Below are 24,618 nucleotides of genomic sequence, written 5' to 3' on the forward strand. Positions count from 1 at the left end.
TTATTTTAGAGTTCCAATAAGACATTAATTGCATTTTTATCAATTTTGCCCCATATTATTCTTAGTTAATTAAAAAATAATTAATAACATGAGTATTTTCGTATTTACTATGTTAGTTTTGTTACGGTATAATCTATGTATATTTATTGACTATATTTATTGACTATCTTAATATATGCGTATTTCTTAAAAAAAAATCTTAATATATGTGTAACTATCATAAACGCCATATAATAAGTGACGGACGGAGGGAGTAATTAATATAAAACGTTTACAATAATATATATATATATATATTAGGTTAGTGTTCGATTATGAATTTAATATGTATTCATATTCATTCCAATAGTCAGTATTTTGGTTTGAAACGAAAAATGACAAGTCACAACTTATACTTTTTATATGCCATGCAATATACATCCCATTATATTTTTAGAGAAAATACAAAACACTCGGAAGACTTAGGTAGTGTTTGCATATAAGCTTAAAGAAACAGAACTCAGTAATTGTAAGGTGGTGTTTGCAAGAGGTTTAAAAAAAAAGAGAAAAAATGAAATTGTGAGTTAGTGTTAAATGTTTATTTTTAAAAGGTGTGAATGTTTGCAAACTCCATGAAAAATCAACTATAATCAATATATTTTAAGAGAAGTTCCTTCAAAGATGCTTTTCACATTTCAGTATAAAGCAAGAGAAGTAGAATCAAAATTTAATATTGTAAAATACTTGAAAAGTGATTTTGAATAAAAATGCTCCGGAATCACTTTTTAAAAGTTTTTGCAAACACCACCTACTTAAATTTGTATTAAGTACTTATTACTAAAGTTTTATGGATTTATAAATACGATGGAAAATTACCAAAATAACTTCTAATTAATTACAAAAATGTCATTATATAGAAAAAACACGTTCATGTATGTTTTTCAAATTAAAGTTTAAATCATCTTATTTTAAAAGAAACAAAAACAAAATCTCATACTTCAAACACCCCAAAAACAATATGAGCCAGAAAAGAAGCGTTGAATCTGTTACTAAAACCTTTTGCAGACACCAACCAAATGACATAACTCCTAATTCAAGTTTTGATGTTATCGATGTTGCACAGTTATATCGTAGCGCTTAGATCCAAATTATGACAATAATTGAATAATCATGAATTTCATAAACTTTCAATATTTTCAAGGTAAGAAATTCATAATAATATTCATTCATTTTATTCCCAAGTATTTTAGAATTTATATATTTCAAAATTACATAATGGTGTAAGTCAATAACAAGCATTCTATAGCATTATTTAAATACTGGTAAATCCTCAAGTACTAAAGCGATTTTATAGTTGTATAATAAATAAAATTAGATTATATTATTCCAATATTTCAATGCATAGAAAAATTAAAATTGAGACGTGCAAACATAAAATAATTAACACGACACGTGCAACGCACGTGCACTTGATCATATTGTTAGAGAACCTAATAAATAAGAAAAACATTGACCATCAATAATTTTATGTTCCCCTCAATTGAAGGTGCATGTCTTCATAATTTAAAAAATTGAACTATAAGTGAATACAAAATTTATATCGAACAACTACATATATCGTGGAAATGTGAAACTTATTGCAGCAACTTTTGCTGTCGAAAAGAAGGAAACTCGAGATGAAAAGAAAACAAATAACCAACTTACAAATGATAATCCAAATAACCACAAGCAAAACATGTAAGTTGATCATCCATATAGAAGTAATGTCGTATGTTGAAAACAATTTGACTTGCTTCAAAATGTTTGCAGAGTCTGAACTTTCTGACTTACCTATCATTTTAGGAAGGTAGATCAAATATCCAAAAGATTTACAAAACTTAAATAACTTCTTTTTATGTATTTGTTGTATTTGTTGAATGGATAACACCAAACTGAAATCTTTCCGAGATGATAGGGCTTGATGAAGCTGACATCTTTGAGAATTTTAATTGGAGTCTTTTTTTTTTTTTGGTCTGTATTTTTGAATCCTGAATCGCAAATTTCATAAAATCACAAAATTTCGTCTCGAACTCAACCCTATTTGATCCTACGGAGAACAACACATTAAAAACGAAATAAAATCTTAAGTGAGACAACAAATCTACATTTGCGTGACCTTAATGGCATTTTAATTGCAATGGTTCAACCATTATAAAAATCTGCTAAAAACAGTAAAAGACTACGTACAAACTTAATCGAATATACGAAAAACAAAGGAAAAAACACACACACACACACACAAATTAAGTGCCAAATCGTAACAAACAACAACAAATACTATTTTCAAAGACCAACAAATTTATTTAACAAGGAAATTATACCAATTTTCTTTTTGGCACCGCAAATCAAATCAGCAACATATAAATGTCAGCGGAAATAACTCAAAATGAAAAATGTTATGATAGAGCAATCAGAATGCCAATCTTGATCTTAACTTAGTTGCCATAGTGTAATCATAAAATCCAATCATCTCTATTTATGGGAGAAAATAAAGTATTGTAAGCTCAAGTCAAAATAATATTAGTGATATTATTTGTTCATGAACTTCTTATATTTTTCAATTCATATTTTTTCCCTCTAAATGTTAGGGTCCAGTGGCTATAGATAGTTTCCTTTTCAATTTAATAAGTTTTATTTTACTATAAATTAAAAATCATGACTTAAGTTTTAGGCCCTGATTGAATCATCAGTCTCCTTCTCCTTCCTGCAGACAATGCCTCCCACCTTACGTAAAACACTTGTATTCGTTGTCGTGCTCTCATAAAAAAATTTAATGTTATTAGATATTAAATTCCTTTAACACAAATCTTCGATTTGGTTCCCGTTACTATTCAGGTGAGTTTCAGGGAGATATTATTATAGAAAATCTACGAACCATTCAATGGGCTACTAGAGAGAATTATGCCAGTATACTTTATATGCTTTATCACTGTTATTATTGGAGATATTAGTAACAAATGATACACTTCACTAATAGCTTAATATTTTGGTTGAGGTAGTCATTCTACATGATATCAGAATCAGACCAAATGAAAGGTCATGAGTTCGAATCCCACCGCCATCCATTTCAAATATTTCAAGTGCAAGGCTTCAAATGTAATTTGCTTGAACTTTAGGGGGCGAATTGAAGATATAAGTATTAAATAATAATAACTTAAGTTTTTGGTTGAGGTGGTCATTCAACAGTTTATTTGGTTTTTTTTCCCCTTTATAGCAAGTTGATGTGATCCGTCAAAACTACAAGATAAGAATGTTGGATGTACATCATATGTCTTAGACATAGTAGGCAGAGGAGGTGCAACCGTACAGGTGAAGTCAACAACAAATGAATTTTCCGATCCATGGTGTAGTCACATGATGATGAACTTGATAGATGAAGGACAAAATGAAGCCACCCAAAATGCATAGGCAGAAATTTCAGCTCAATCTTGTATTCTCGAAGGGTTTTACTAAATAGTTAGTTTAAGGAGGCTAAGTGAAGAAATTGTTGTACATGCATTTCAAGGGGCTACTAGAGAGAATTATGCCAGTATACTTTATATGTTTTTTTTTTGATATTTCATGACATACCAATGGTTGAAGACAAACTGTTTTAGTTTCATTAATATATTTCATTATTTTATTTAGAATTGTAGCAGGTTTTACTGTATAAAAGTCAAGATTATGCTCTTGATACGCTCTTTTAGAATGCATTCAAATAGACAATCAACTGAGTGCTCTAGAAGATAGAAGGCACATTTTACTACCATTGAGATACAAGTTCACTTGAGATATATCTTTCAATCTCTGTAACATATCAAATATATCATTGTATGCAAACTTATGGACAATATCTAAAGTTCTTCCATGAATTATTTATTCTTTATAATTAGACATAGTTTCACTTTGTGAAATTATTATGTCATTACTTTGACAGGATGATGGCCTGGTACATAATATGTCAAATCAAAATACACTGAGGTATGTTATTAAAATATGCAAGCCTTTTTTTTGTTTATGAGAACCTCTCTTCTTCAATGTTTCGAATTTAACCAAATTCTCTAACTCTTAAACGATCAAGACCATTATAGAGCTACTCTAGACTTGCGTTCATGTGGAGAGCTAACCTTCTCTTTACACTACTGTGAAGCATATAGACCAACTAAATTTGTGTAGAGTATGTTTGGAACATAATTTACATTCATGCTCATTGCTAGCTGGAAATTATGTTAATGCACCAAGCTTCTGAGTTTTTTGTTTATTTTTTTGATATATGTTTCATCGTTCAATAAGGCAAAAAAATGGAATTGGTTAAGGAGCGGGTAATCCATAATAAACAGAACCTGTTGCAGAAGGACTAGGTGTGCCGTGAGGAACATTGCAATTGGATGATGCATCTTTGTTGTACATTGTTGTCCCACCAGATAGTTATAAGAGTTGTATTAGTTTTCACAGAAAAATTATTTTCACCATATAATAATATTACGACACGTGCACCTTGCTAGTTTTCTAAAAATCATTAATGATATTTCTAATTGTTAAACTTTATATAAATGACAAAAAACTTCTTGGGGTCTTTGAAGTTAGGGGCCCTAAGACACTGCAGGTATGTGGCACCGACTCTCAGTCTGACTTAGTCATTCGTATTTTCTTTTCCTCAAATTATTACATTTCTTCAATCCGAACCATCCTCAATTCGCATTCTCTCTATCGCCTCGATCAACCAAAAATATCCATAAAAGTATTTGTTTACCATTCTCAATTGAGTAAATTGAATTGGTACAGCTGTTTGTGTTGTGAAATCAACAATATCCACTCATTTAGGAAACCGTATATTTGATAGTTCCATTAATTGATTTTGTATTATTTACTTTCTTTAGTATGAAGATTTACCTTAGAGTCAATTATGATAATTTCTTGTATATATATCTCTGTAAAGAGGTTCGGTGAAATCAATATCAACGTAATATATCTTCTTTCTCTACATGGTACCAGAGCAGGATAAAATCCTTGCCTTTTACTTCCGTTTCTTTTTATAATTCTTGTTCTTTGATTTCTTCACCATGGAGGATGATTCAAATAAAAGTAAGTGCATTAACAAAAATGATCCATCCTATCTTTTCTTTATTCATCATTCCGATCACCCCGGAATGATCCTCGTATCCAAACCTCTCAATGGTGATAATTACGGAACATGGAGCCGCTCGATGAAAATTTCTCTCAGCGCAAAGAACAAGTTGGGTTTCATCGACGAATCCGTTCAAGTTCCTTGTCAAATAAAGTCACCAGAAGAGTACTCCTCATGGAAGCGATGCAATGACATGATCCTTTCATGGATTCTAAATTCTTTTGAACCCGATATTGCCGATAGTGTGATATACTCAACTACATCACATGAGATATGGCAGGATCTTGAAGAACGATTTTCTCAAAGTAACGCACCAAGAATCTTTCAACTTCAACATGAAATGGCGTATTTGCAACAAAACCAAATGTCTGTTTCAGCCTATTACACCAAGCTAAAGGGTCTTTGGGATGAATTAACATCCTATAATGAACCTTGTCACTGTACTTGTGGAAAAATAAAGCCACAATCAGAACGTGAGGAGAGAAATGCTTTAATGCAATTTCTCATGGGATTAAATAAATCCTATAGTGCTGTGCGTGGACAGATTCTTTTGATGCAGTCGCTGCCGACTCATCGAAAGGCTTATTCCCTAATATCCCAAGAAGAAAAACAAAGAGAACTTGGAAATACAAGTGGGATAAGTGAAGTGGCAGCCATGGCAGTTGAACGTGGACAAAGAACACTAACTCGGGGCGAAAACCACTTCATTTTGCAGCCACTGTGATAAAGACTTTCATACAAATGAGACGTGTTATAAATTGCACGGCTATGCAGAAGGACACCGACTCCAGAAATCGTCTAATGGTGGTCACCATAGAAAAGGATACACTCCTTCTGCAAATTCGGTAAAAACGGGGTTTTCCGTTAAGGAATTACAGACTACTATGCCCAATCAGTCAGAAGCACAATATCAACAAATTCTCTCGTTTATGTCTGAAAAGGGAAGTGAATCGCAACCTCCTCAGACCAATTCAACCGAGCTTTCCACAGGTTTGTTGGAATCTTTGACAACTCACCTCCGATGGATTATTGACAGTGGTGCGACTGATCACATTACATGTTCTAAGCGATCATTGAAAGTCCACACCAATAATCCATCATTACCGCCTGTTTCGTTGCCTAGTGGAGAGAAGGCCGCTACGACTTCTATTTGCAATTTTTCCTTGAATTCCAATATTCAATTGAAAGATGTTTTATGTGTACCAAATTTCAATGTTAATCTTTTATCTGTGAGCAAACTTACACAAAGTCTCAATTGTTCGATAACCTTTTTTCCTTCTTGGTGTATTTTGCAGGACCAGGTTACGAGGACAACGATTGGTTTGGGTAAGCAGCAAGATGGATTGTATCACCTTGTGGCGTTAGTATCTGCTAAACCACAAACACACCCTCCCGTCAAACAACCAGTTTGCCTTTCTACCTCAGTTTCTGCCGATATTTGGCATCAGCATTTAGGACATTTATCTTTTCCTCGTTTGCAAACCTTGTCTAAAATTTTACCGAATTTTTATCGTCGTTTAGAAAATATATGTGATGTTTGCCCTCTGGCTAAGCAAACTCGTCTTCCTTTTGGAGTTAGTTCTATATCTACTGTCAAACCTTTTGATCTAATCCACATTGATATTTGGGGTCCATATAAAATATCTTCCCTTTCCGGTGCAAATTATTTTTTGACTATAGTGGATGATTTCAGTCGATATACTTGGGTTTTCTTAATGCGTCACAAGCATGAGACACAAAGTCGTCTTAAATCCTTCTTTGCCTTCATTACAACTCAATTCCACACACCAATAAAACAAATTCGAGTTGATAATGGGGGGGGGGGAGTTTGCTTCCATGAAACATTTTTTTTCTGATCAAGGAATTATTCATCAACATACTTGCGTTTACACACCCCAACAAAATGGTGTCGTTGAACGTAAGCATCGCCACATCCTTGATATAGCTCGAGCTTTTACGTTTCAAGCTCATCTGCCTCTTAAATTTTGGGGAGAATGCATTCTTACAGCAACTTACCTCATAAACATATTTCCTACAAAAAAATTATCCCATAGAACACCTTTCGAAGCTCTTTACTCAAAAAAAAACATCCTATAACCATATTCGTGTTTTTGGATGTCTCTCTTTTGCCACCTTAGTTCAACATTCCACCAAATTTGATCTTCGTGCACGAAAGTGCGTGTTTTTGGGGTACCCTCACGGACAAAAAGCTTATAAGTTGTATGACCTTCTTAATCACAAAATTTTTACGTCCCGTGATGTCGTTTTCCACGAAACCACTTTTCCTTTTCAAACTCCATCAATAAAAGAGTCCAATGGTCTAGATTCCACCAATCTCGTGTTACGCGTTCCGTCTGATCATTTTGAAATTCCAGCGTCTGGGGAAACTCTAGATTCTTCTAATCTTTCTTCCTATGTATCACTCCAGCCATCAAGCCCAAGATCTAGTCCGCCAGTTCAACCTATTCGTCGATCCCAACGTCACAAAATCCCTTCTGTTCTTCTCAAGGACTTCATCACCAATCATGTGTCATCTTCGTCGCCTGGTGGTAGCAAAGGAACAAGGTACCCGCTTTGTAATTTTGTTTCTTATAAAAGATTTTCACCCTCTCATCTTTCCTTCATTGCCAATATTAGTAGAGATGTCGAACCTTCCAACTTTTCAGATGCAGCCAAAGATCCTCACTGGGAGCAGGCTATGAAAGTCGAACTTGATGCTTTGGAGACCAATAATACATGGACCCTTACAACTCTACCTTTAGGCAAAGATGCTATAGGGTGCAAATGGGTCTATAAGATTAAGCGTCGTTCTGATGGTTCTATTGAGCGATACAAAGCTCGGCTAGTTGCTAAAGGCTACACTCAAACTGAGGGTGTCGATTACCACGATACTTTTTCTCTGACGGCTAAAATGATCACAGTTCGTTGTCTCCTAGCCATTGATTCAGCCCGTTCTTGGTCTTTACATCAACTTGACGTTCATAATGCATTTCTTCATGGCGATCTACATGAAGAAATCTATATGTCCCTTCCTCCTGGTTTTCACCGACAGGGGGAGAAGTTGGTGTGTCGGCTTAACAAGTCTTTGTACGGTCTTAAGCAAGCATCTCGGCAATGGTTTGCCAAATTTACCGAGGCTATCATAACTGCTGGTTTTGTTCAATCCAAAGCGGACTATTCTCTATTCACGCGTAAAACGGGAAAATCTTTTACAGCCTTACTAATTTATGTGGATGATATCTTGATTACGGGAAATGATGATAATGCAATTCAGTCCATCAAACATTTTCTTCACTCTAAGTTCAAAATTAAGGATCTTGGAGACTTGAAGTTTTTTTTGGGAATTGAAGTATCTCGATCCAATAAGGGGTTATATATTTCTCAAAGAAAGTATTGTCTTGATATTCTTCAAGATGGCGGTGCATTAGGAGTAAAACCCGTTACTTTTCCTATGGAGCAAAATCTCAAACTTTCCGATTCTGGAGAGCTTCTTAATGAACCATCTCGATATCGAAGATTGGTAGGCCGCTTGATTTATCTTACTATCACAAGACCAGATGTCACCTATGCTGTTCATGTACTAAGTCGATTTATGCATGAGCCGCGTAAACCTCACATGGATGCTGCACAACGAGTATTGCGGTACCTTAAGTCAGCACCAGGCCAAGGCCTATGTTTTCCAGCACAAAGTGATTTAAAGTTGCGTGCCTACTGCGATTCCGATTGGGCAGGTTGCCCAACAACCCAAAGATCAACAACGGGATATTGTGTTTTCCTTGGAAAATCGTTGATTTCATGGAGAAGCAAGCGGCAAAAGACAGTATCTTTATCTTCAGCTGAAGCGGAATATCGATCAATGACAGGAGCATGTTGTGAGATTTCTTGGCTTAAAGACCTCCTGAGTGACTTGGAAACTACACAAACTGAAGCTGCTACACTTTATTGTGATAATCAAGCAGCTTTACACATAGCTGCAAACCCGGTCTTCCATGAGAGAACACGACACATTGAGAGGGATTACCATTTTATTAGAGATAAAATTCAAGATGGATCAATTACCACTACTTACGTCGCTTCAAGAAACCAATTGGCCGACGTGTTCACAAAGCCGTTGGGGAAGGATGACTTTGTCGCAATCTTAGTCAAGTTGGGAGTTCTCGATATTCACTCTCCAACTTGAGGGGGAGTGTTGTGAAATCAACAATATCCACTCATTTAGGAAACCGTATATTTGATAGTTCCATTAATTGATTTTGTATTATTAACTTTCCTTAGTATGAAGATTTACCTTAGAGTCAATTATGATAATTTCTTGTATATATATCTCTGTAAAGAGGTTCAATGAAATCAATATCAACGTAATTTATCTTCTTTCTCTACAGTTTGTGGTAAACTTTTATTGTGTGTTTTCAGATTAATCCCTAATTATGTTAACTAATCTTGCTCGGATATTTTGTGTCATCTTGGATGGTTTCATGGAGAAAAGTATCACCTAGAAAGGCCTCCATACTTTCTAATGTGACTAAGCATATGTGTTTTATGACAGATGTAGGAATTTAACAAATTTGGCTGAAGATAAAAGAAAAAAACAAAAAAGAAAAAAAAAAAAAAAGAGAAAATTTAGTAAATATGAATGCTTTAACTTGTTAAGATACGGGGCACTAGGAATTGCACTATGAAAAATGTAAGATTGCAATATAGAATAATCATATGGTTCGTTTAGTTGTTAAGATATGATTAAATAATCTAATAAAATTCGATTTTATTATTGAACCTTGGAAGATTCAATAAAAGAAGCTTGCAAAATAATCTATGACAATATAATATTTTTAGGGCCAACACAGGAAGTTATTGTTGGAAGAAAGAAAACAAAATGGAGAAAGACATAAATATTTGGAATAGTAATGTAACTCACGGCTCTTTTCATTCCTGAAACACCCCCAATTTACTTCCGCATAAATGACTTATTAAATAGAAAAGAGCAATTTTGCTCTATCATTTTTTTTATAGAATTGACAAGACAAGTGTTTGTAGACTCGTACTAAAGATAAGATCCTATTTATAAATACATGAAGAGAGCAACCTGCTTTACCAAAACACCAGTTATATACACATCCACTAATATAAGTGTCCCCTAGTAAGGATAATACTTCAAAGTCAAACATATGTACATATCTTTACCAACATAACTGATTACTCCACAACTGTACAAGAACTACAAACCACAAGAACAACTGAAAAAATGACCATGCGACAACAGACACAATCCAAAACAATGTCGTCATCCAGACACATTGATCATCGGAATCTTGCTAAAGCTCCAACAACCTGCCTCTCGAGCAAGAGGTTAACCTGGATTAAACTCACCTGTAATGCAAAACTATATGAGTTAATGCCCAATCTCATGCATGAACGTGAATGTTATGATGTGACTAATGTACCATGCTACAACACCGACGTCTTACAACCTTAAAATGATGTTCTCTTTACAACTTTTTGGAGGCAACCCGAGCTTTATTGCTTTTTGTATTTTTATTTAAGTTTTCATTTTTGTTTCTATTTTCCTAGGCATGCATTTTAATTACTTTATTTGATTTTTAATTTTCAGGGTCGAAATTATGGTCAGGAGGTCCAGACGGCCGTCCGAAAATACAAGTAGAAATCCAGATGTCCGTCCAAAAGCCTGATGCCCTAATCTCAACTCACGCAGTTTGAGATGGTCGTTAGAATGCTCAAAGTTGAATTTCAACCTACGCATTTTGGAATGGCCGTCACAAACGAAGCACAAAATCTGGGACAGTCGTCCGAAGAGAAAAACGGGCATATTAAAAAAGGGCAGAAACTCATATTTTCCTAACATTCACAACCCCTATAAATCCTCTCTCAAGCCCTATTTTCTCTCTCTCAATTCTTGGAAATTGTAAGTACAAATTTCAAAACCCACACACTCAAACATGTAAATTTGATCATTCATGTTGGTATTGGTAGGCTAGGCTCACGAATCGACAAAACTCTCCACAACCTAATTCTTCAAGTCACGCCCACAAGATGTTCGATAGTTTGCTTGAACCAAGTTTGGGGGTTCGATTATCATCAATTTTTCACCAAAGTTAGTCAAATCCGTCCAACCATGTCGTCCAACAAGAGAGGCCGCACGAGCAAGGCATCTTCTTCAAAGGGGAAAGAGAAAGAAAAGAAGGGATCCACCAAGCAGACGAGTGTTCCCGAACCCGACAAAGACGCCTTTACTGTCGAAGGAACCGCCGCCCTCTTCGAAAAACAAACGAAGAAGACTTGAGAAAGAAAAGAAGGGATCCACCAAAGGGGAAAGAGAAAGAAAAGAAAGGATCCACCAAGCAGACGAGTGTTCCGCAACCAGACAAAGACGCCTTTACTGTCGAAGGAACCGCCGCCCTCTTCGAAAAACAAACGAAGAAAACGATCATCACGGAACGAGCACTAACAGTCACTCTATCACACTTCGCCAACCTAAATCAAGAAATCTTCAACCGAGGGTGGCAAAAGTTGTTTGAGCCCGAACCTTTTTACAACATATCGATCGTCCGCGAATTCTATACCAACACGTTGATACTCAAACCTCCCAACCACGCCTCAAGTGTGGTACGTAAAATTTACATCAATCGGAGGACGAACGACATTAACCACTATTATGGTCTCCGCACCCTTGGTCAAAATTGGGATGCCATGCGAGATGAAGTTACCAAGAAACAAATTGGTGTGGTGTTATGTGGTGGGCACCCTAAGTGGATCGAATATTTGGACAAAAAGATATACGAGCTAAGTTGGAAGAGTGTCAACTACGAGGGAAAATCATGGTTGTCATTAATTTGCGCCAACGTGATTCCGACTATCTTTTTTAGTCGGTTCAACCACCAACGATGTGCTCTCGCCTACTACATTATCACGGGAAAAATGATCGATATAGGGTCCATTATGTACGATCAACTATGGCGGACCATGCACGACAAATCCAAGGGAATTTTTCTTCCCTAGCATCATCACAGGATTGTGCACCAAAGAGAAAGTCCCCAAATAATTGAACGACATCGTGCTAAGCCTCTGAAATCCAATCGACGAGTTTGCCGCCTCACAATTCAAGGAAGCCATCCACAACGAGCCACAAGCTTTGGCAGAAGCCGCTTCTCAACCACAAGTAAGCAACGACAACGAAGCCTCGAGCTCCAACACCGATCGATGATTCTGGAGAAAGATAGAGTGAGAGATGGCAATCACGAGGAACAAATTAGCGACTATCAAGCACAAGGTCAACACAGTGGAGGCGCTCTAAAGGTGGTCGGGCAAAATGCTACAAGCCACCGTACGATACATGAGATGTGGGACGACCGATTGTGTGGAGCCGGGACCTTTACCGGCACCAATTCTTGAGCCCGTGCCCCCTTTCAACGATGAGGAACATGCGAGAGATGGAGAGGAGCACCCTGATCACGTTGACTGCGATTAATTAGGTGGTTTCTATCCTTGAACTTCGTCTTAATTTCATCGAGGGCAACGAAAATTTGAAGTTTGGGGGTGGTAAAACACTTACTTGTACTTTATTTGAGTTTAATTTGCATGCCTTAGGTTTTATTTTATTTTAGATGTTTTTATTTCTTCAGTTGTTTTATATAAAAAAAATTAAATAAAAAAAAATATTACTTGAGTCGAATGCGTCGGTGAGTTGTGATGATGAGAGATGACCAATGTTTGATGATGAGATTGCTTCTTTTTTTGTGACGAGGACCAGATGTTTGGCTAGCTTTCGATTTAAAGGAACTTAATTAGAAATGAATTATTACTAGAAATCACACTTTGTGCATTGCTTTTGTTGGACGTTTTGTATTTTAATTTTGGAATTAATTTATGCTAAATCATGCTATGTTCGGTTGTAGAGCTCACCTTAGGAAATTTATAATACGGAGCATTGAGAAGTGAGTGATTTGGGATATGATTTTAGCATTCTTTGAACCGTTTGAGCCTTTCAAGCATCAAGGAGATGCATAGAACGTACAATAGAGGAAAAAAGGGCACAAAGAGAAGGAAACAGAACGAAAAAGAGAGAGAAATAGGAGAAAATAAAGGAAAACAATATGGAAAGAAATGGTATAATGGGTATTAACCTAAGATTAGGGGGTCACAAAATTCATAAAATATTATATGTGTTTGTTTACAAATGGTCAATTATAAATTGGGCCCACATTTTATTATTTTACGTAACGATGAGGTTATCCCTCATTTTCCCCTTATTTTATATACTCGTTGAAGAATCAAAGTATTTCATTTGCTATATATCATCCAAAGAGTCATAGTTTCAAATAGCCACAAGTCACAAGTCACAAGATGACATATTAAACTATTGCTAGATAATTTATTGGATATTATGTCGTTTTATTTATTTATTTAAGGGTAAATAGCACTTAACCCTCTTGTGGTTTGGACATTTTACACATGACCCTCTTATGGTATGAAATTAAGCATATGACCCCCTTTGTGGTTTTGAATTTTAAAATCGAATAAATTGTCAATCATACAATAACTAGTATCATATACCTTTTGTGTTGTAAAATTAAATAAAAAACACAATAATATATTATATTTCTCATTTTACAAAAAAAATACATTAAGCTTTTCATTTTATAGAATAATTATTTTTAAATTAAAACAAGAATTTTTGACTTGATAGGGGTAATTTAGTCTTTTCCAGTTTTCTATTCAAGGGGGTTATGTGCTAATTTCATACCATAAGGGGGCCGTGTGCGAAATTTCAAAACCACAAGGAAGGTCATCTGCAAAATGTCAAAACCATAAGGGAATTATATACCTAATTTCTAATTTCATACCACATGTTATTCAAAGTTCAAACCATCAATTACTAAATTCATTAACAATCCATATAAGCTAATGCAATAAAAGGAAACTTTTGAATTACTGCTATACATTCATAATCATTAGAATCTGCATTTCAGGGCCGGCCCTAGGCCGGTGCAAACTGGGCAACCGCCCAGGGCCCATTAGTGCTAGGGGGCCCAAATTTTTATGTAGTTTTCCTATATATATATATATATATATATATATATATATATATATATATATATATATATATATATATATATATATATTTATATATACGTATAAATATTTATATTTATTTATATTTTTTCCCTAAACTTCTCAACCACATTAAACGGTTGCAACCCCAAACATACAGTATAACTCTTAATCTTCTGCCCATAAATCTCTCCAACTAAATCCATAAATATCTCCATAAATCTCTTTAATTTTGTTCAATTCCAACGTGCATCTTTTAAATTACCGATATTTTTGCACCCATCTGTCAATTTAAATGAACTCAATTTCAATTTTTACTCACTTATTTTTAGTCGTTTTAACTAAACATTTCTCCATCTTCTCTGATTTTCTCCCGTTCCAAGCCATTCTCGAGTTTTCCACATCTTTCTCAAAATCGAAATCTTTGAAATTGGGTGACTGTAATATTGATTTTATATTATTTGTTTTCAAACCCATGGAGATTATTCTGTGTGTTCAAAGTGCTCAATTCTAAAGCTTGCGTAAATTGTGATTTCATCAATGGGGAAAGGTAACCAATACCCTCACTGTTTTTATTAATAAAATACACTACTTAATTTATATTTACTTTTATTCTTAATATCATTTATGTATTTTTGATTATTTGTTGTATTTTGCATATTAACATATTCAACAATTGAAAGTGTAAGAAGTTGACTCTATCACAATTTACTGGTTAAATACAAGAAGGCTGCGTACATCAGGTTTTATTGTTCTTTTATTTTTTTATTAATATTTTTTTGGTGGTGTCTTTTTTTTCATCTTTCTTTCTGTGTGCTTCTTTTTTATGTATGCTTCTTTTGATTGGGTTGTACTGTTTAATTTACTTCTATAAGCATGAAACAATTATCTGGAGCTCGAAAAAAGCAAAGAAAAAAAAAACAAGAAAAGATTGCCAAAAGTTTAGAGTATTCTTTGAACAGATATTTTGGTCCTGCAAATTTAGTTTGTGGTCAACAAAATAATTTTGATGCAAATGAAGAATTATTAAATAATGAAGATGCCATAAATGTTGAATTTGTAGAAAATGAAAATGTTGTGAATGCTGAATTTGTTGAAAATGAGAATGTTGTGAATGCGGAATTAGTAGAAAATGAGAATCATGTGAATGAAAATGAAGAAAATAAACATATTGATGAGAATGATGGGAATGAAAATGACCATTTGAAAACAAGCTATGTGTTAGACATTTTTGACCCAAGAGTTTGGGATGGTTTGGATACAAAAATGAAAGATTTACTTGTTGAAAAGGGTCCCAAAAAAGAATACGATCTCAAGTTTCCTTTGGATAAAGAATCTAGACATTTTTCATATACATATTATGTGCAGATGCTACCAAACGGTGAAACTCGGGATAGAAAATGGTTGGTTTACTCAAAGGAGTTAGATAAAGTATTTTGTTTTTGTTGCAAGTTGTTCAAAGTAATGCACACTAGAAGTAATTTAGCAAGCGAGGGGGTTAACGATTGGAAACATTTGGGTGATAAGTTGAAACAACATGAACATAGTGTTGAACACCTTACTAATTTGAGAGCTTGTGTTGAATTAGAAATGCGATTAAATAAAAATAAGACAATTGATAAAGATTTGCAAGAACAGATTAGAAAAGACACAAAACATTGGAAACATGTAATGTTGAGAATAATTGCCGTTGTTAAATGTCTTGCTACACAATTTGGCATTTCGTGGTACACATGAAAAAAATTATGAAGATAGTAATGGTAATTTTTTTGGCATGCTTGAAATGATTGCGGATTTTGATCCAATAATGCAAGAGCATTTTCGCCTAATTCGTAATAAAAAGATACATTATCACTATCTCAGTCATAAAATTCAAGATGAGCTGATATCTATCTTATCTTCTAAGGTAAAAACTGCAATAATTAGAAAGATCAAAGAAGCAAAGTATTTTTCAGTGATTCTTGATTGTACACCAGATGCAAGTCATAAAGAACAAATGACTCTGATATTGAGATGTGTAGTTGTCTCATCTTCTCCAATTAAAATAGAAGAGTACTTTCAAGAATTTTTAAATGTTGACGATACAACGGGATTAGGACTTTTTAATGAATTACAAGTTGTCTTACAATCTTTAGGACTTGATATTGATAATGTGAGGGGGCAAGGGTACGATAATGGATCTAATATGAAAGGTAAAAATCAAGGTGTGTAAAGAAGATTGCTTGATATTAATCCTAGAGCATTTTACATGCCATGTGGTTCTCATTGTCTTAATTTAGTTATTTGTGATAAGGAGTGTAAACGAGCCGAGCTCGAGCCGAGCTCGCCTCTTTTGGCTGGCTCGAGCTCGAGCTCGAGTTTATTTTGTTGAGCTCGAGCTCGAGCTCGAGCTCGCGAGCTCCTCTTTTTTTGGCTCGAGCTCGAGCTCGTGTCAATTTTGTCGAGCTCGAGCTCGAGCCCATTGTCTTTATTTTTTTTTTATTTTTTTAAATATTTTTTTAATTATTATTTTATTATTAAAAATTAATTAAAAAAATAAAAAATAAAAACTAAATTGTAATTATATATATTTTTAATATTTGTATTTATTTTTATAATATTTTACATTATTTAAATAAAAATAACATATAAAAAATAAAAAATAATAATAAAAAAATAATAATAAATCCGGCTCGCGAGCTCATGAACAACTGAAAACCGGCTCGAGCTCGAGCTCGAAAATCTCGAGTCCGAGTTCGAGCTTTTTACGAGCCGGCTCTTCAAGCTCACGAGTCGGCTCGGCTCGTTTACACCCCTATTTGTGATATGGCAAATTCTTGTACTCGAGCAAAATCATTTTTTGGAGCATGTCAATGTATATATAATGTGTTTGCTAATTCAACAAATAGATGGAATGTTTTGCTTGATTATATTGATAAATTAACTTTGAAATCATTGTCCATGACAAGATGGGAAAGTCATATTGTATCTGTTAAGGCAATATTGTCCCAAGTCTCCCAAATAAGAGAAGTTTTATTTAAATTAGCAGAAATTAGTGAAGATGCGAAATTAAGTAGGGATGCTTACACTTTGGCCTCCGGTGAACTTTCAAGTTTTGAGTTTATTTTGAGCTTGGTTATTTGGCATGATATATTGCATAAAATTAATTTAGTTAGCAAAAAGTTACAATCCGAGGATATGCGTCTTGATATTGCTATAAAACAATTAACTGGGCTTGTTTCTTTTTTTGAAATGTATAGAGAAAATGGATTTTCTTCTGCTATGATTGACGCTAAAAAAATAGCATCTCAAATGGAAATTGAACCAATTTTTTTCGAGAAACGTAGAATTGCTAGAAAGAGACATTTTGATGAGATTTCTAATACCGAAAGGGAAAATCAATCTGCGGAAGAATCTTTTAGAATTGATTATTTTCTTCTAGTAGTGGATATTGCTATTGGTCAATTGAGAAGCAGGTTTGAACAAATGCAGTGTTTTGAATCAATATTTGGTTTTTTATTTGATGTTGCAAAGTTGATTTCATTGGATGGTAATGAGTTGATGAGTTCTTGTGTGAATCTTGAAAATGCTTTAAGACATGGCGAGAGTTCTGATATTGATGCAAAATATTTATGCTCTGAACTAGAGGTGTTGCAAGTGATGTTACCGAATGAAGCATGTGATGCAAATAAGCCATGGACATCTTTTCAAATTTTAGAGTTTGTAAAAACAATTGATATGTTTCCAAATGCGATGATTGCTTATAGAATTTTGTTGACAATACCCGTCACTGTGGCATCAGCAGAGAGAAGCTTTTCAAAATTAAAATTGTTAAAAAATTATTTACGGACCACAATGTCTCAAGAAAGGTTGAATGGGTTAGCACTTTTAACTATTGAAAAAGATATGTTGGAAAATATTGAGTACGACGATATCATTGATGACTTTGCCTCTAAAAGTGCAACTCGAAAACATTTTCAATGAATTATTTCACTTATTTTGTTTGATATGCAGGTGTTTAGCTATAACATGAGGTGATAATTTCTTTGAAAGCTGATGATGGAAGATTGGGAGAAAAAACATTTTTTTGCTGGGATGGGAGTTCAAACATTTTTTTATCTCATTGTGTTGTGTTAAAATTGAAATGTTATGACAATTTCTTTTTAATATGTGGGTTTTTTCTATTGTTGAATATTTTTAAACAGCATTTTGTTGATATTTAAATTTCTTTTTTTATAATTTATCATTATTTTATAAAAGGATTTATAGAAAAATAAAATCGAGGGCACAATTTATCTTTTTCGGCCCGGGCATTAAAAAGGTCAGGCCCGGCCCTGCTGCATTTGATATGTCAAATAAAGACATAAATTATATTCTATCATGTATATATTTTCTATTCAGCAGGATTCTGTTGACCCTCAGATTCCGTCCACATTCAGTAGGGTATCTCGTGTCTGAAATTATTTCGAATATCGTCATAGAATTCTTTTTTTGCTTGTTACCTCTCGTTCAGGTCAAGCTATATATTGAGTCCAAGACAACCATAACCTTTCGATGCACGAGGCTCTGAAAAACGCCTTTTGTCCCTCTTGCAATAGCTCAGGCGTTTGTGAAGAAGAGAAACGCCAAAATCTACAGAGATTGAGAATCGAAAATGCACGTCTGAAAGAAGAGGTGAGATTGATCGATATATTAAATACTAAACAATCATGATCTTTATTTTTGCAAATGAAAAGTTTCGTCATTTTCCGTATTTAGCAAGTATAGCAACACCTTATGTCCGAGTTTATTTAATTGCACGAGTAAAAGCATATATTCAAGAAACATGCAATCACTACGAGATTGCTTATTTGGGACTTATTTGTTGGCGCCAGATTTCCACGAAGGAAGAAATCCGCCTTACTTGGGAAGTAAAGATTGGCTAAAGATTTGTTCCCATGTTTATTTTGGAAATTTAGAGTCCTACCTTTGTAATACTTTAGGACTTAGATTTATTTCCTTGTACTTTACTCTTGTTAGGAATCTTTTATAGCTATCTAGATTAGAACTAGATATTGACTAGGATTTTGTTTCCTAGTTATTCGATTCCTTTGGAAGACAGGTCTTTTGAGGCCGATCTCACGCCTATATAAGGCTCCTCACCTCACAAAGACCGTGACACTTTTTGTTGGGAGAAAAATCACTCCGTTGCTTTGAAGAATCGCTGAAACGTTCTGCTGAACAGAACTGTGCCATCGTTGGATGTGTCAACATATACAGATTGGCTGTATAGATCTCTTGGGAGATCAACCGCGTCACTGAAGGGAGTTCAGGCCAGAAAGGAGTTCTAGGCACGCGGTGTGGAGCTGCTGTTGGAAGAAACACGGAGTTCGAGTTGTGTACAAGAACGGCATATTACATAAAGAGGGAGTCTTTAGTGTTTTTAATAAGTCCTATTAATGTACACTGTAAATCTGAACTAGTGAAATCGTGTTTGCAGGTCCACGTGGATGTAGGGCACAATTGTGTCTGAACCACATTAATTCTTGTGTTCTGTTTATTTACTTTAAGTAGAGTATAACTGTGCCAACACAAGATTTACAGTTGTAACTAAATACTGTTTCCACAACTTAACTGTTACAACTTAGGTCAACTGATTTCTATAGGCATATAAATCAACAATTGGTATCAGAGCCTCTCACTAGATATACATAGTGTGTGATTTTGGGAATTTGATTTATTTGCCATTTATTATTCGTAGGTACTATGAGTTCTCATATGGAAGGAGGTTCCACGACTCGCCCACCACTACTCACGGGAACCAACTACTCCTATTGGAAGACTAAGATGAAGATGTTCATAAAATCAATGGACGAAGATGCATGGCGAACGGTGTTAATTGGATGGAAGCGACCCGTTGCCACAGATGAGAAAGGGATTGAAACTGAGAAGCATGAGAAAGACTGGAGCAAAGCCGAACAAATTGCAGCAAACATGAATTCCAAGGCCTTGAATGCTATATTCAATGGAATTGATATCAATCAATTCAAGATAATCTCTGCGTGTGAGTGTGCTAAAGAAGCATGGGAGAAACTCCAAACAGCGTACGAGGGAACTGCTTCAGTCAGACTATCCAAACTTCAAATGCTTGCCACCCGGTATGAAGATCTTCGCATGGAAGAAAATGAGACCGTGAGCGAATTTAACTCCAAATTATGTGACATATCAAACGAAGCTCATGGCCTCGGTGAAACTTATCTTGAAGTTAAACTTGTACGAAAAGTGCTCAGATCTATGCCAGACAGATTCGCGTACAAGATCACTGCCATAGAGGAAGCAAGTGATGTGGACTCATTGCGACTTGAGGATCTGATTGGAAATCTACAAACTTTTGAAAACAAGTTGAACATCAGCAGAATGGACAAGGAAAGGAAAATCGCTCTGCAAACTGTATCGGACACCACAACATCTGTGCCTACTGTTCCTATGTCAGCACTTGAAGTCAAGCTCACAAAATCCATGTCCTTAATAGCAAAAAATTTCGGGAGATTCATCAAGAGAAATGGACATCCTACAATCTCTGAGAGAAAACCCAGGATCTCTACAGATAAGCCAGAAGTCAAGAAGGGAATTCGATGTAGAGAATGTCATGGTTATGGTCATATCCAAGCAGAATGTGCTAACACTCTGAAAAAACAAGGAAAATCACTTGCCACAACTTGGAGTGATGACACCTCAGAGTCTGATGATGAAAGTGAAGCTAGTGACGATGATACAAACAATGATTTATGTGGAACTTGCAGAATCACAGATGCCACACTTGAGGACATCACGTGCACAGAACCGCCACATCTCAGGTATGTCACACAGGAAAATGAAAATTACGAAAATCTAAATATGCCCTTTCTGTCCACAGGGAGTGACGAATCAGAAGATGAAGGTGAAGAGTCCATCCAACAATTTCAAAAACAATTGGATGACCTCCTGAAGCAATGTCATGAAGTTAGTAATGAAAATAAACTCCTGAAAGAAAGAATCATAGAACAAGAGGAAGAAAACAAAGGAGTTATCACAAAACTGAATGACAGGATTGATGAACTTGAGATGGAGATTGAAGTCTTTGAAGTGGAACAGGACTTTGCACAAAGAGACATCGACAATCTCAAAGATTTGTTGAAATATTGGCAGGACTACGATGGTGAAAGAGCAAAAAGAATGAGGAAAAATCTTTTTCCAAAAGTGCATGCTGATGATTACCAAGATGTTTCACCGCCTGTTAGCACAATGTTTGAGGCTTCTGTCAGTAAGTTAAATCGCACTGCATTTCTTCCCTCAAATAGATTAGATGAAATCATAAATGCTCATCCTTCCAATTCCAAAAGAGTTGGATTAGGGTATAGTGATGGACAATCTAATGCTAACACAGGGTCAAAACAGAAAATCTGATTTGTCAATTCCACATCTTCTTGTGTGAACAACCAAACCTTTCCTACTAAGTATATTCCTATCTGTCACTTCTGTCACAAATTAGGGCATGTCAGGCCTAAATGCTTTAAAAGATGGAAATTGATAAATAAACAGTTAGCATATCAGACATCCAAATCCGCTGCGTGGGTTACTTACTCTCAAAGTAACAACTCTTATAAACAAAGGATGACAAATGATAGTACTAACTGCTGGTCAGCTATTTTATCTTTAAATGCATGTGCTACTAACTCTTGGTATTTTGACAGTGGATGCTCCAAACACATGACAGGTGAAAGGAATTTCTTATCAAATCTGCATAACATGTCTAGTGGACAGGTTACTTTTGGAGATGGAAATAAGGCTTATGTAAAGGGAAAAGGAGACTTGAATGTTGGAGGATTGCCAAACTTGAACAATGTTCTATATGTGGAAGGTTTGAAATCAAATCTTCTGAGTGTAAGTCAGTTGTGTGATCTATACGACTCTGTATTGTTCACAAAGCGTAAGTGTGAGGGATTTGATGAAAACAAAAATTGTGTTCTAACCGGATACAGGTCGTCAGACAATTGCTACAAAATTGATCAGATTGACAAATCGGATCAATGTCATCACACTTCTTCTGATCTCACTGATCTCTGGCATCGAAAACTAGGTCATTTAAATTTTCATGATCTAATCCGTCTCGTTAATACAGGTTGCGTGAAAGGGGTACCACAACTGAAGACTGACACACCTGAGTCATGTGGTGACTGTCCTCTGGGAAAACAAGTACGGACATCTCACAAGAACACAGATCATGCAGGAACTAGCAGGACCTTGGAACTCATTCACAGCCATTAAATAATTGGAAATGAGATAGAAAAACTAAAATGTATTTATATCTTATTTGCAGTGGGATGTCTTATCCAATGGGAATCCTGTAATTCCTGTTGCACATATCTCAACCGGGACACGTCCCGGAAATCGTATTTCCATTATCCAGGTTAGTTACCGATTTATTTAATTTATTTATTTATTATTTGAAGGCCGATAAATGTACCATAAGCTTCTCAGTCAATGTGATCGATAGTATGAAAATAAAATTAATTAGTGCCTTGATAAATGCTGGGGTGTTATAGTTCGTTTACTCGTGAATTGATTTCGAACAGCGTAGTTTGATTAATTGTTAATTTATCATAAATTGATATCCACCTACATTTGCACTAAAACGGAATTGAAATAAATATTTACGTGTGCACTATTAGATCAAATACGGTGCAGAATTCATCATAAATTGTCGTCGCACTGCATTTGCAATACCAAAACTGGAACTATTGTGCATTTTCAGTGTAGACACGACGCAATTTATCAAACACACAATTAGCACAATAAAGTTTACTTAACAATTTGTTATTATCTTTTTAACTTTAATTTAATATCATTGAACTAATTTTTTATTTATTTTAAATCTGCAGCCTTTTGTACCCAAAGAAAACAAGATGGTGGTGCTGCAAGAGAGTAGCATCGACTCACTAGGGGCAGCAATAATCTACGCCCCGATGGATTTAAAAGCGCTCCTCTCTGCGGTGAATGGGGACGACGCAACAAAAATATCGATTCTGCCGTCGGGTTTTGTGATCTCTACCAATGGCCGTGCTAGAAGAGGCACCAACGGAGCTTCGACCAGTTCTAACACCAGTAGCGGTGGCTCGCTTCTCACAGTTGCTTTCCAGATATTAATTTGTCACAACCAATTGGCACCGCAACTGAATATGGAGTCCGTCGCCACCGTGCATACCCTAATCAGCTCCACCGTTAAAAAGATCAAGGCGGCGCTTGATTATCGTGATTAAATTCGGATTTTTTATCTTCTCGAATTTTATTTTTATTTTTTTTCATTAAATCTTACTTTTTGTTTTGTTTTTTTTCATTTTTATACCGTTAAAACAGTTACTAATATTCATTTATATATTTATTTAGAACTTACTGTTCAATGGTCTGAAATGCATTTAGCTTGAATTCGTACTCTCTTCGTTTCGTAATTATCAGGAATTTTATTGAATAAGCAACTCCTTATGATCCAGTTTATTTAGTTGCACGAGTAAAAGCATATATATTCAAGAAACATGCAATTCACTATCACAACATTGGTCAACAAGTGCGACACACGAGCTGGATAAATCCGTCACTATCGAGACAGCTGTTGCAGCCATGAACGAATTTGTGGAGCTCTTACGTATGAACGAGACACTGTGGATCGAAGCTCCATTGCGCAACGGGAGATATACTTTGCATCGAGATAGTTATGATAAAATAGTTTCCATCGGCAATATATATAATTTAATTAAATGTTAAGCTTATAATTTTGATTAAACTTCTGATTTCCGACTTTTTTTTTATAAATAAAAATTAAAATTTGAATGATTTGCAAATATGACTGTTGGTTTTCAACGGTAAGAAAAAAATGAAAAAAAAACATAAATAACTCTAATTGTTCTTGATCTTCTTCACCACTTCTAAATTTTCAGATTGTGAGTTTTATTTTCTTTCTTTTCTTTTCAATGATTGTAGAAATTTAAGGGAATTTGATTGGATTTAGGTGTAGTGAATGAGAATTGAAGAAATTAGAAGTAGAAGGTTGAGTTTTTTAGAGAATAATCGATCAATATTATTGGGCAATATCCGCCAAGTCCGAAGGTAGGGTTGCTCCCTCGCTACAAGAATGACCATAGCTCGACACAAACATATGAATCAATTTATTACCAGATCGTCGAATAAAATCAAACGTACAAGATACAAAGACTCTAGATAAAGACAGACTTTGTTCAATGAATGGCCCATACGGGAAGAACCGAATGATTCTTGTCCCAAAGCGCTGTTATCACCTGTAAATTGTCCCCTTCCACAATAATGTTCGGCCACTCCTTTTCTTGTGTTGTGATTAATGCCCTGAGAATAGCATGGGCTTCTCCATCTACCACCGTAGGCCATCCGACGAACTTGTGAACCATTCAAAACACGCA

At 35.1% G+C, this 24,618-nt stretch overlaps 1 protein-coding gene and 1 pseudogene across 1 annotated transcript; both read left to right on the forward strand.

Moving 5' to 3' along the window:
- The first annotated feature begins 5,060 nt into the window (after positions 1 to 5,060).
- LOC105976236 (uncharacterized) lies at positions 5,061 to 9,305 on the forward strand (annotated as a pseudogene).
- A 7,826-nt stretch (positions 9,306 to 17,131) lies between these two features.
- On the forward strand, positions 17,132 to 18,266 carry LOC148767076 (uncharacterized). Its single transcript, XM_088825943.1, has one exon. The coding sequence runs from the start codon at positions 17,132 to 17,134 to the stop codon at positions 18,152 to 18,154; it is 1,023 nt and encodes a 340-aa protein (XP_088682069.1). The 3' UTR covers positions 18,155 to 18,266.
- Positions 18,267 to 24,618: the final 6,352 nt, after the last annotated feature.

Source organism: Erythranthe guttata, chromosome 11, assembly GCF_056151865.1.
Source record: "Erythranthe guttata isolate IM_541 chromosome 11, IM_541, whole genome shotgun sequence".
Classification (NCBI taxonomy): Eukaryota; Viridiplantae; Streptophyta; class Magnoliopsida; order Lamiales; family Phrymaceae; genus Erythranthe; species Erythranthe guttata.

Coding starts and splice junctions, on each gene's coding strand:
- LOC148767076 (XM_088825943.1), top strand. CDS start 17,132: ATGACAAGATGGGAAAGTCATATTGTATCTGTTAAGGCAATATTGTCC.